The sequence below is a fragment of the Oreochromis niloticus genome, linkage group LG22 (assembly GCF_001858045.2).
Source record: "Oreochromis niloticus isolate F11D_XX linkage group LG22, O_niloticus_UMD_NMBU, whole genome shotgun sequence".
NCBI lineage: Eukaryota > Metazoa > Chordata > Actinopteri > Cichliformes > Cichlidae > Oreochromis > Oreochromis niloticus.
The window spans coordinates 26979166-26992562 of NC_031985.2; the positions used below are offsets into that span (position 1 = coordinate 26979166).

The 13397-nt window shown below is 42.0% G+C and overlaps 1 protein-coding gene across 2 annotated transcripts in view; it reads right to left on the reverse strand.

Moving 5' to 3' along the window:
* The window catches only part of csmd2 (CUB and Sushi multiple domains 2), a 268656-nt gene that overhangs the window by 82421 nt on the left and 172838 nt on the right, over positions 1 to 13397 (reverse strand). For both annotated transcript variants that reach the window (XM_025902309.1, XM_025902308.1), the window contains 7 exons: positions 11236 to 11438; positions 10846 to 11037; positions 8897 to 9035; positions 8472 to 8659; positions 4980 to 5174; positions 4098 to 4214; positions 2167 to 2280 (listed from right to left, as the gene is read on the reverse strand). In XM_025902309.1, coding sequence (XP_025758094.1) covers positions 2167 to 2280; positions 4098 to 4214; positions 4980 to 5174; positions 8472 to 8659; positions 8897 to 9035; positions 10846 to 11037; positions 11236 to 11438 — 1148 coding nt within the window. The remainder of the gene's footprint in view (positions 1 to 2166; positions 2281 to 4097; positions 4215 to 4979; positions 5175 to 8471; positions 8660 to 8896; positions 9036 to 10845; positions 11038 to 11235; positions 11439 to 13397) is intronic.

Sequence of the window (13397 nt, forward strand, 5' to 3'; positions counted from 1 at the left end):
ACATACTAATAACATCTATATTTAGACACGACAGCATGTGTGACAAAAAACATAGATTTAATTCTAAACACAGGAGACTAAAGTTCCACAATCTAAATTAGAGTAGAAACAAGAACTGATCAAATAATTATATAAATAAAGTCAACCAGCTAAAGTAAGTGTGGACCTGATAAGAACCATGCAAAACAAGGACAGGAAGTGGGTGAAAATAAGGTAAAATACATCAGAAAAAAAATAAAATAAAAAAGCCTACAGATCATAATGGAAAACACACGAAGCTAATTCTGTGCTTTGTACGCTTGCAGATGTAAACGTTAGTAGATTTGTAAGCTTTGCTGCTTCGGTATGGTGAATGGAGATACATGCTTCTGGTTTGTGCCTAATTCAGTGGCAACGTGTGGGCTAAAATCTCTCTTCCCTTGCCAAAGTGTGTCAGCTTTGCTCTGCCATGCCTGGTTAGATAGCTCTGCGAACCTGCTGCCTCGAGTCCGTAGTTAATATAGCATCCTGTTTATTGAGCTGTAAACTGGATTTTCTGAGGCTGCCCTGGACACAAACCAAAGTAATCATTTTGCTTTTGTCAAGCCACAGGGCGAGGGCAGGCTGAGGCGGAGGGGTGCCCTAAACTCGGCACCTTTTCACTCACACCCTCTTCAGAGGTTGAACCTCCCCGACTACAGCCATTGCTTTTATAGCCTATCAGCGCAGTTGTAGTATTTATTACATCCATTCATCAAAAATAATATGGCACACATTTAGTTATTTTTCGCCTTTTAACTTTTAACCTTAAAACTGTTGTCCTTTTTTACCATATTCCACTCTCATAACTCTCTTTTAGTGAGTTGTGTGCGTATGTGTGCTCCACTTTATGTAGACATCTACTCAGCACTGCTACACGAGTGGGCTCTTTATACACTAGTGGCACATGAACCACTGTGTTGTATTTGTCTGCAACACACACTTGATTCAAATATGACAGTTTAGGTTAAGTTTGGACTCTGACCTAATGACAGAAAACAAAAACTGGAATTACCAAACAAACCGAACATGGATTGTCTGGTTAAAGCAGTACTATCTATGTGCCGTAGTTTATCATCTGTGGCTTAGAAGCACTAGCAAAACTGCACTGTGCAAGTCTAGCTTTGCAGACACGGCCAAATAAATGACTGAATTTAAATTATATAGCACCACTCATGATTATAATGGCAAGAGACAGATATCAGCTCAAAAAAAGTGAAGGTAAAGTGTTTGTTTAAATGTATTTGAATCATACCATCATTACCAAACTTGAAGGTTTTCCTGTAATGGCTTAGGTCATTAGGTAGGTTGAGTTACAGGAATGCAATTATTACTTTTTCATTTGTTTGTGAGGTCACTCTCTACTGGCCACTTATTGCAAATATGCAATAGTTTTAAAGGGAAGCACTCACACGTGCTCGCAGGCATGTGAGGCCATCGTATTATAATATATATGGAACGAGCACAACATCATTACCTGTGTTTACCATCTCTGCTCCCATTTCTTTGTATATCATTATATATCATCTTATTTATCTTTCCATGTAACAATTAATATAAAAAAAGTATCTATCCAGTTGTTCCACTAGTTTAAAAAGTAGAAGTTATAGCATAAACAGGCACCGTGTGGATCACTGCACTTGTTTGCCTACATAACCGCATGTGCACAAAAGTTAAGAGTTGACACGAGTGTTTGTGTAATACCAATTCAGGTGTATGCTCATGCAAGGCTTGAGCCTGTCTGTAGATATGTTATCCCTGTGACTCTTGTTGTCACTGCTGAATTGTGTTACAGCTCAGTGGAGCCCACCTGCAGCCACCGCGGTTCTGTCTGCGTCAGCACTGTGTCTCTGAGTTTAACCAGATCCTTGTGAAAAGGATAAGTCTACGACAACAATTTTATTTAGCCCCCTGTCATGTCAAAAATAATGGCTGGGAGTTCAAATAGTCAAATCACTGTTACTGATTTGGAACGAGCTAGTGCTGAAGATGAAACAAAGCTATACAAATGTGTATGAGTCACGTCTTTCCTACCTCTAGTTGCATGTAAATAGCTTCTATTTTTTGCCTCCCTCATGTTTGATACCTGCTGAAATCGGAATCATGTATTCAGGCATCTGAAATGTGCGTGTGTGTGTGTGTGGCTACCTGTGTGTGCTCCAGAGAGCGAGCTAAGAACGCGGGAGTGCTGCGTCGCCCCATCGTAAACCTCCACGATGTCATTCAGGGCCGTCTGGAAGAAGGCGAACTGACTGAAGACCACTAGGAAAAACAGACGCAGTCGTGAAATTGACTGAGATGATAATTGTTTGAAATGACTCAAAAACAAAACAAAATAAAAGTACTCTTCATCCAAAAGAATATTTTCAACAACGTTTTTAATCAAAAACTCTCCTTTAAAGCAAGGTAGATAATACTGCCAGTTATGACAACACAGCCAAAAAAAACCTGATATTACAATGGAGATCAGCAATCCTGTCTGGGCTTGATTGCCTGTCAGTAGATGAAAGGCTTTGCAATGACAGTCAATCTGTTGTACAATGTGTAGCTAAATCTCCACTACAGTGCTTTCATCCTTCCAACCCACCCTTTCTACTGCTGTTGCCTGAACATATTCAGCCCCTTCACAATCAATCTGTCTCGTTTACTCGCAGCACATATCGCAGGTGGAGAGTAAAAAAGTGAGCAGAGGTGAAAGAGGGGACTACTGCTCCTCCATCAAAGTGTGGTTCCTTATGTTCTGAGATCCACTTATTTGACATGATTCAGCATCTATAATCTCCAGCCTCATCTTCAGCGATTCCCATTATTTGTGCATCCTCTTCATCTCCGTCTCTGATAAGAGAACCCAGTCATTGCGGCTACACCCACCCTGTCCTCTGCATTGAAGAAAATAGCCTATCATTAGCGCTAGTGCATCAGCCTAATGAGAAGTGGCAAGAATGGAGGCGAGAGCATTTGTGGCTCATCACGACAAAGTGAGTTGCCTTGGGCCTCGCTGTCATTTTCCAAGAAAATGCAAATGTAGACTTTAATTATTTCAATTTCCTTTCTCGCTTTGACTCGGCCGAGCGAAATACGCTGCCGACAGGTTCCAAGAAGGATAGGTGCCCGGTCGTTTTGGAGCAGAGCCGGACCTCTGAATGAGCGTCATGACCTCAATATTCAAAATACTGGGGTGAAGTAGCCCAAAGCCAAACACATGCCCGCCACTGCTTTTTTGGTGTAATTTAACAATGATAGGACGTGAGTTTGCCCCTCGAGAGGCATGGTGCTGATAACTCATTAAGGAGCCAGAGGGAAGAGAAGAGGAAGCAGGAGATAAAAGGAGAGCAAGACAGAGCGCCCGAGATAGAAAGTGAAACGGAGCGGCATCCCGAGCAAGCAAGTGAAACATGTTTAATTCTGAATATACACACTTGTGCTGTGTTGTGTTCCTCTTCCGACACCCTTTGCTTTCTGAATAAATTCCTGCTCTTACAGTATGGCATCACATATTGGAAGAAAACTGTGACCTTTACGAAGGAAATGCCAAAAAGCAGCGAAACTTCGGAAACTCTGGATCTAATTATATTTCGGTGGATGCGTGCCTCTGACTGACGTGTTATATGACTAGTATATAAGCTGGTGATTAAATTGCTCTTCCACAGTGATGTAAAAAAGTATGTGTAGCAATGAGACTGATGAATATAGAGACTATCAATCACTCTGTGATTTAAAAATAAAAAACATTTGGCAAGAACTGAAAGAGGATGGGAGCTTTTACAAGTTTAACACAAACTTTCTCTCTCCGGTGCAGCTTTCGCTAAAAATATTTAGTTATGGGAAAAAAAGCCTCAAGTGTTTTTCTTTTTATTCTCTTGCCTTCAGCCTTGAAAAATATGTAGAACTGAGTGAGGCACTTGAGCATCGTTTGAGCCTGATAAGGAATTTTTTTTTTTTGGCATTACAGAAAAATTGCACCTTAATTAAGCACCAATAATTAACCACCTTTATACACCGGCACAAAAACACACGATTAAAACATTAAAACATCTGCCAGGAAGAGTGTAAAAGGACGCTCTCACTCCTTGGCTTACCGTAATCTTTGGGCACGACTACAGAGTACAAACAGGTTCGTGCGCTGCTGTAGTTACCGGGGTAACCAGGAGACAAGACCACTCCCTCTGTACCACTGTACTGTCCACCACACGGAGCTGCAAAAAGACATAAATGAGAAATGAAGACGAGACAACCAAAAAAAAACAGGAAAGGACAAGGCAGACATGACAGGAAGATCTACAGTCAGAAGTGGAAGATTCCATTTCTCTCCCCCCTCCTCCTACCTTTCCATCCCCTCTATTCCATCACTCCTAAATTACTTTTCTTGTCTGATTGGGCTTTCGGTGGAAGATGTCCCCAGTGTTTGTCACAGTGAAATTGCAATGTTTTCCAAGTGTCCGTCTGGGTTAGCCTGGGCGTGCTGAGACCCGGATTGCTTCTACTGGTTAAAGCCCCCCAAAAAATGCTCAGCGCACGCTTGTACCCTGAACCCTTGTTTCCCCATGTGTGAAAATCTGCGTGGTATGAGCTTGTCTTCCACCTGGCGTACAACTAAAGCTTCACACTGTGAGAGCCAGACGATTCTGTGGTGTCAGGGATCTTTCACGAGCTCTCCGGGGGGAATGCCCGCAGCGTGAGCTAGTCGTGTCATGGGAATATCAGAGAGCAGTCAGAATGACGCTCGTTCCACTGTGAGCGTGAGGAGAATATATGCAAAATAAGCAGCACTCTTTAAATTAAAGCTGCACTTGCACATCTATTAGTGTTAGCAAAACCAACACAGCTTTGCACATACACCTGTAGGACACTGCTCTATGGGAAAAATAGCCTAATCGTATAGACATGTTTACACGTGACAAATCTATAAGCACTGATGTGGTTTGTGTTCCTAACAACCGTCTCCAGATGTCAGTGTTTACCAATGCAGATGGGTTTGGGTTTGTTCCAGCTCGGCTTGCCGTCCACCCCCATGATGCAAGTGAGCGTTGGGTCTCCCTCTAGTGTGTAGCCACTGTCGCAGTGGTAGGTGACGGTGGAGCCCAGCTTGAGATCGGTGCCCACCCGTGTCCCATTGCGCACCAGGCCGGGCTCGAAGCAAGACTCCCTAGGGTTCTCTGCAGAGAGAGGTAACGCAGTGGAAAATCAGTGACAGAAGTGAGCAGGCGTTGTTATTCCATGAAAGGATTTTTTTTTTCTGCATCCAGCTGTAGCCGTGATACTAGAACAGAAGCTGTTTTCTGCCTAAGGTTACTGATACACTTGGATTTCGAACTTCCCTTCCTCTTTGTGGCTGCGTTTGCTTTCACCCCCGCCCCACCGTTTCCTGCAACTCTGTGCTTTCCTCTGTCAGTAAATATATCTCACTGACTGACTGCCACTTTTCTCTCTAGCCCTTGACGGTGGCCTCTCATCTGTGGCTGCTGGGGTATGTATGGCTGTGGAGAAAGACAGGCAGCTGATTGAGAGTGGCATGGCTCTGGCCCAAGGTCTGCTGACTGCACACAACCGCCTCTCAACCAACGCTTCGCTGTGCAGTCAACTAAAGAAGACAATGCACATACGCAAGCTTTCTTTGTCAAAGACACACACACACCTACACTCGTACCCTGCCAAACTTCACTTACACACACCCTGCAACCGACCACACATATCAATCATCACTTCTGAGGTCATAAGAAAGATGTCTTGCTCAATTTACCATCGCATTGTTCTCAGGTGGAAAATGTACACGTGAGTGGAGGCCTGTCAATTTGTCACACTTCACACCTTTACTGCTAAAATAAACATGGGGGGAAAAATGCCCAAAGCAATTTAATTCAATCTTAAAACCCAGTCCACTTTCCCAGCAAACTTTAATATTTGATGACTTACACCCAGCGTAGGAAGGTGAGTCAACTGTTTTCTCGTTAGGGAAATTTCAACTAACACTTGAGTGTCTGACAGAATATATGTTCAAGAACCTGAGCTGTGTCAACAAGAGCTAGCTGAGTGCAAACTTTAAATAGGGAACACTGTAACAATGTCCATATAGCAGAAGCATTTCTTAAAAAAGGTTCACTGGGAGGCCAACAAAAAAAGACTAACCCACATTAAAATGAGTCCCAGAGCTGACACCCCGAAAATGTAACATTCTTTTTGTATTTTATCGCTTCACTGAAAATAATCAAATTAAGACACCTTTATATTATAAGAATTTCTGGTCTCCTTATATCATCTTGCACTTAAAGATTTATATTTCACATTGTACACCAAGTGCTTTAAAGAAGTACACAGTGTACAAGATCAAATTTCTAATTCACTGATGACAAAAACTAGACACGCAGTAAGTAATTGTTGAATTTCTAAGCTGAAAGTTGGGGAACTGATGACATCACAGAGTGCTAGGGCCAGGTATGTCTGCTGACTGCCACTGCCTGTTCTAGACAAGGGTTATTTAGACATGAACCTTGTTTTGATATGTCATGAAACGAAATATATATATTGGTGGTGAAAACATCTTTCGACGATAAGAAAGATGTCAGCTAGGACACCCTGCCCTCACCCTCGACGAAAATACCCCAAGCCTTTCGGGCTGAAGGGTAAAAATGATGGACATGAAAAGAGACAGCGGAGCTGTGAGAGATACAGTAGGCATTAGGAAAGGGCTGGCCCTTGGCACAAGCTGGTCTGCAGAAGGTTGGTCACCCCAATAAAATGAGCTGATTTAACAAGCCTTGACCCTGATTTATAGATGTGAGTGAAGATGTGAGAAACGCATCGTCTGTTTTTTCCATTTTATTGTCGTGTTTTTAAAGGAGACATTTAGTGGTAAAATGCAAGAGAGCCCAAGATTTGATGAAGGTGTTGGATTAGAGAAATAATGTGCATGTTTTTATGTGTAAATGTCCTTGCCTGTGTCTTGTGAGTGTCATTTAAATGTGGCTCAGGTATGGAAAGTCTTTGAGTCCACATATTTCCCTGTAGAGTCAATGTGAAAAGCGTAAAAGACCTAATCAAAGGATGCCTGAGACAAGAAAACAGAAAGACATAAAGACTGCTCAGTGAAGAGGCTGACAGCACCTCGGGCGCATTTTGTAATACAATTTTCAGGGGCGGGTTGACCAAATGCCGGATCGGGCCAACTCGTCGACGTGCTGTCTCCTTACCAACCAGACCCGAACTCGCAGCCAAACGCACTTTTGTGCCATGTTGTTTGTCTGAAACCGAGGAGGTAATTTATGTATTATTTGGTTATGGTTCATTAGTGTGGAGAATTGGAAGTGGGGTGAGGGAGTTTTTCGAAGCCACACACTGGGTCCATCTGCTCTACCAGATTGGCCATACAATATCACACACTGCAGTGAATGTTGCTGGGAGTGAGTTAAGGGGTAGACTCTGTAACGCTGTCTTGCAGAAACATTGTTTCTCACTTCATTTAAGGACAGTTTGCCAATGAGTTGGAGGGCTGCAGCATCAAAAACAGGTAGAGTTCTCAAATCAGTCGACTGCTTGTACATCAAATCCTATCTGAGCGTGAGCCAAGAAACGGAAAGCTTTGGGGTCAATCCGGAATTGGTTAAGTGTCTGATACCTTAAACAACTCTAATTGAGGTGGGGAGACTTAGATTTAACACTGCTCTCTCAAGCAAAGCCCCTAACATAGATGCTGTGTCTAATTTACAGCTTCCTCAGCATCTGTGTATTTGCTAGGAAGTGAGGTAGTCCCCTACAAGGCTGAAACAAAAATGCAGAACAAACAGATGTGCAGCACAATCCTTAAACCAAGTGGCTCTCTGTGACCACTCATGAACAGATAAATTTTGGTCCCCTGAACAATGTGCTGCGGTCAACCGTGCTTAGACATGAGACAACAAAATGCTGTTTGCTCCAATCTATCAGAGGCCTTTAGTGCAGCTGCACTGATCACGAGCCGACAGTTGTTTGTTTTCAGAATTCCTGCTAGAAGGCGCACGTTAATAATGACACCCAATCAGGCCATAGCAGAAACAGGGAGGTTGCGATCAGGATGCTGCACCGCAGACAACCCATTCTTTCACTGGAGAATGTTTTCACACCAGTAATCGTATCCGCTCTGGACTACACTGAAGGGAAAGTTAAAAAGAAACAATCTGCAAGGTCGATAAGCAGCAGAGGGTGAACGCATTCTCACTGTGCCAGAGGAAGAATTTTAAAATGTGAACTGTTTGGGGGATAAAGCTATGCAACCTTCTTGAAATCTGCTGTTTTGTTCAGAATTATAAGATGCTGGAGTTGGGAACCACCCACCCCCCCCAAAAATGAACAATTTAATTCTCATGGAAATGCAAAAAAGACAAAAAAACTCTCTCTCTTTCTCCTAGCTTCACTGTTTTTATCCAAGTAACCAAATATTGTATTGCTTTAAGGTGTTCCTTCAAAGAAAAGACATGTACCTGTGTACTGCAGCACAAATCCATTGCTGCTGAGAGAGGCGTCGCTGCGGAAAGCCAAGAAGAGCGTGTTGGAGCTGCTCTCAATGCGATCGGGAACATCTGTGCCATAAAAGCTACCCAACAAGGCGCTGAGGGAGTCCGGTCCATCATAGATATGCAAGAAGTCATAACTTGGCTCCAAGCTGAACCTGGTTATAGAGAATAACATTAAAAATATAATCACATAACTGCTGCTTAGATAGGCTGCGAGTAAGGTAACAACGCTTTACTAGGATGACTTTGAAAATAAAATGCGGAAATAAAAATAAAAAATAAAAAAGCGGAAAAGGTTAAAAGATCAACTGAAGCATAAATCCCCCCCTCTGTTGAAAAGTCAAAACATATGCGTTGCCATTTTTTCCTTTTCTTTTCTACTGAATGCTTACTGGTTGAAGGTCAGAGAGATGACATAGTCCTGTGTGACAGTAACTGTCCAGTCACACTCTCGTCCGTGAGGATACGGTTCAGGATAGTCTGGAGACAGAATCAGCCCACTAGGACCTGTCAGGTTCCCGCCACATGGAGCTATGACAGGGAAGAAATCCATTACAGTTCACTGCAGTCAAGGAGTAAACAACAGTGGCATCTGGACAGCAACTGAACTGCTATCAAACAACAGAGCTGATCTCAGTTTATCTTAAGATGCTGGAATCCTTTACTTTTCATTGCATGAATGTGTGTTTCATTTTACTTAAGAACTCACTGATAAGTGTTAGTCTTAGTGTTTATTGTTGGGTAAGACCAACATATTTCCAGTATAAGCCTCCATCATCCCAGTCTTTCCTCCCCACTGCTGTCAGACTCCACAACAAAGACTTTAACTGATCAAACACACACATCCACACATGTGCAATAACACTAATGTGCAATAATCTTTCTGGCATCGTTGTATTTTTACTCAGTTGTATATAGCATTTGTATTCTATTTTTATCTTATTGTATATTTTATTCTATTTTATTCTACTGTATATAGTATTTTATTTTATTCTATTCTGTACAGTTGTGTACTGTATTTATTCTTATTTTATTTTATTCTAATTTTTCCTTCATAACTTTTGCACTGTCCACTTCCTGCTGTGACAAAACAAATTTCCCACGTGTGGGACTAATAAAGGTTATCTTATCTTATCTTATCTTAAAAATAAATAAACAACAAAAATGATCAAAACACAAGGACTCAGAATTGTATGGTGCATACTGCAAGTAAACCTCAAATAAACCATATATAGATTACAACTACATGATGCTGCCAAACAACCAGAGTCTATATGAGTGAGGAAAAGATGCAAGGTTTAAGCTGGAAGAAGGATGAAACAGAAGTCCTATTAAGTAGTTAAAATAGACTGAAGGAAACAACTCAGCAGTAAATCTTCTTTAAGCCTTTTGGACTTTGATAGCCTGGATCTATATAATGTTTTTTCCCTGTGATTGTGCTGATGGCTGATTACAGCCAAAAAGAGTTTGTTGTTCTCAAAATAAATACTTATCAGTGAGTGCTGGGATTGCGTTTGATCACCAAGTGTCCCTAAGCTTTGGAATCTGACAAACTGCTACCTTTACATTTTTATTTTTCTAATGCATTGCACAATTGATCAAAGTGACAACTTATAATGAAAATCAATTTGAAATACAAATGAAAAACTTACTGGTCTAAAATTGCCCCAAAACAGCACAACTACATAGCTGTAAGAACCTCACCTCCTACTCTATGTGTTGTGCAGCTTCCCCACAGGAAGTTGGAGCAGCAGTTGATTGATCTAACTGAAACCTAGCTAATGCACACAGATGTTCTCTTACCTCATTCTCACCTGTGTCAAAAGTGTCCGATTGTTCGCCAAAAATGATCTAATTAAGCTAAGTGCTAATTAAATAAGGCAGCTAATCACAAGGTCTTAATTGCTATTGTTAATGACTTCACACTGTTTAGCAGAGAACCACGTGCGATAATATATTAACACAAAGACTGTACAAAGAGCGTAGGTCTGACTGAGAGGTCTGTGTTGTTATTGAGGAACAGGATAATCAGATCTCTCTGTCTGCCGCAGTGACTTCACTAAATGTCGAGGGAACATGGCAATCAGGTTTGCCACTTAAGATTCACTTAAGGAGTCTGTTAAGTAATCGAGTTAGGAATCTGTATTCTCTACCTGTTCCACAAAAGTCAGGCCAGTAAGAGGAGATATACAGTAGACTGTATTAGGCAGGCGGCAGGAAATAATACGACTATAATAAAATACGAGGAGCCTCGGTCTTAGCACTCGCACAGCAGTAGTAAAGCTGTGATCCTCATCCATGCAGGCTTTCGTAATACGGATGGGGTTATGTTGTAGAGTACCTGTGCATGTAGGAGGGTCTGGCTGCCAGAAGAAGCGACCATTGATTTCAGTGCAGGTGATCCTGTTGGCCCCCTGCAGGATGTAACCTGGATCACACTGGAACACCACATGGTCTCCGGGCTCCCTGCTGTCGCCACCGCGGGTCCCATTAGTAGGCATGCCTGGGTCATTGCAGGAGGTTGCAGTAGACACTGAAGGAGCAAAGAAAGGCTCAGTGAGTGAAAGAGCATTTAATGGCACACGATTAGAAGATGAAAAGAGAGTATTATTGTCATCTCCTGCAGTGAAATGTGTGAGAGCTGAAACTGGTCCCACCCAGTCACGTTCATTTAACATTCCCATCACCTCCTATCATCCCCCCCCCCCCCCCCCCCCCCTCTCTCTCTCACCAGAAAACTGAAGAGCGAAGCCTTGTTTGCTGGTGAAGAAGTCTGTGGTGAACTGCAGGCTGATAGTGTTAAAGGTGCTGTGGACATCTTGGGGTAGCGCTGAGCCACTTAGCTCCCTCAGCAGGACACCTCCATCCTGGGGCCCGTCCCAGATCCGAAGCACATCATGGACCTCTTCCGTGTGGAAAACCAGGAAATGAAGACTGAAAAAAACAAAAAACAAAAAAACAGACTTCAGAGGCACTGACAGTTGATGGATGAGTCTTTGTGATGAAATTAATGGAAAGCAACCTCAGACAAAAAAAAATACACAAAACACCTCTGAAAAAAAGAAGAAAACCTTTATATTTAATTATGTTGCAACCCACATGTCCTTCTGATGGAGGGAAGACAAGAAAAAACTGCAATTGTTTTTCAATACATATTAAGAAAAAATTACCCCTGTGATAAAGCAACAGGTATAACGTCCGCATTTTCTAAAATGCAATGAGTCAGAAGACAACCAGGAGAAATAAACGGATTACCTCAAACCGTATATTTTAAGGAATCAAATTACAACAGGTAATGTGATTAAACGAGGCAATGACAATAGAGGAAAGACAAAAACACAGTTAAGGTCAAGTGTAAACGAGGGAAACAAATAACTTTTTAAAGTGAATCACAGACGCCGGATCCAGAGCATTCAAGGGATGTTCCACAATGTCAGTCACACAGATACATCTGCCACAGCATTTAATAGTTTCAGTCTAGACATCAGAAAGATGATGCTGTCAAAATATCTACCCTTCACTTTGGCTTAGACAGCTGTCAGCCAGCTGGTGGTCCGATGGATGTGAAAGCACTATAGCGTGCGGTACGTGTGTGCCTGTTTGTAAGTGCGGTAGCCTCGACCGTGCTGTGATTCATAATGACGCATGGTTCGCAGTGTTGAGCATGACTGCGTGTACGTTAGATTTTGGACAAGCTGAGGAGGAGTAAAAGGGCAGAAAGTAGTGCAAGCTAGATCAGATGGCATTTGTTGACTATCACTCAATACAAAAGACTTTGCAGCTTTGCCCTGCAACAGAGACTCAAACGTGTATTTATGATCATTTAAACTGTTGCTTTGATTTTTTTCTTCTCTCTCTCTGAGACACTGCTGTCTGGCAAGACATCAAAATAGGTGACTATAAAGTAATGAGGGTGTGCTAAACTGTTGTGCTGACCTCGACACAGAATAAAAGCATTTATCGCACAGTTTATTTGTCTTCTAATGTGCTGCAGCAATAGAAACACAGTCTCTAATGTTGCTTCAAGTGCACTACTCGTACAAATTCACCGATACACCTTCAATAAGAGCTCAGATGTGCACAGGCCAGAGGCTACCCACACAATGTGCCGTTTGTGTCTGTGTGTGTGTGGATATATGTATTGGTGCAAAAATGTCAGAAAATACTAAATGGTGCTGTAAATTTCTGAAAATCTTTAGCGGGAAATTAACTTGAAAATCCACCAGAAAAAACGACTTTATGCTAATTCTCTAACAAACATTTTGGACCGAGGCAAATTCCTGACACTTTCCCTCATGTTTCAATAATTATAGCTTTAATGCAAAGCGTTCTGAAGTTAAGGTTTTTGGAATATAATGCTTACACTGCACTGAAGTTAATTTGTTTAAAAGAAAACAATTTGTAGAGCTGTGTTTATCTCTTTTTATATTTTGTGAAGAATCTTACGCGAGCTTTAAATTTCTATGAACTTTACAAGTGCTCACTTTTTGAGGAAAAAAAAAAATCTGTGACTTGAATGGTAATCTGTTTCCCAGTATCCTGTGAATGCTGGGGATCATGGTACTTCATGTGCTTTTACTATTCTCATGGCTTTACACACAGACCCACACAGAGCCTTGAGGTATAGATGATGCAGAGGAGAAACAGCAACCCACTGATATGTCGGGTTTAGCAACAAGTTCCCACCGTTTCTGCATAATTGGTGTCAGACTCCGATTCCCATACTGTCTGATGTGTGAGCAGCAGCCAGAGGCTACCCGCACAATGTGCCGTGTGTGTCTGTGTGTGTGTGTGGATACTGTACGTAACCTACTTGACAAGTGCTGTCGCAATGCTTGTGAAAGAAGTGCACATAAAACAAACATGTGCAGACAGGCGGACCAGTAAATATTC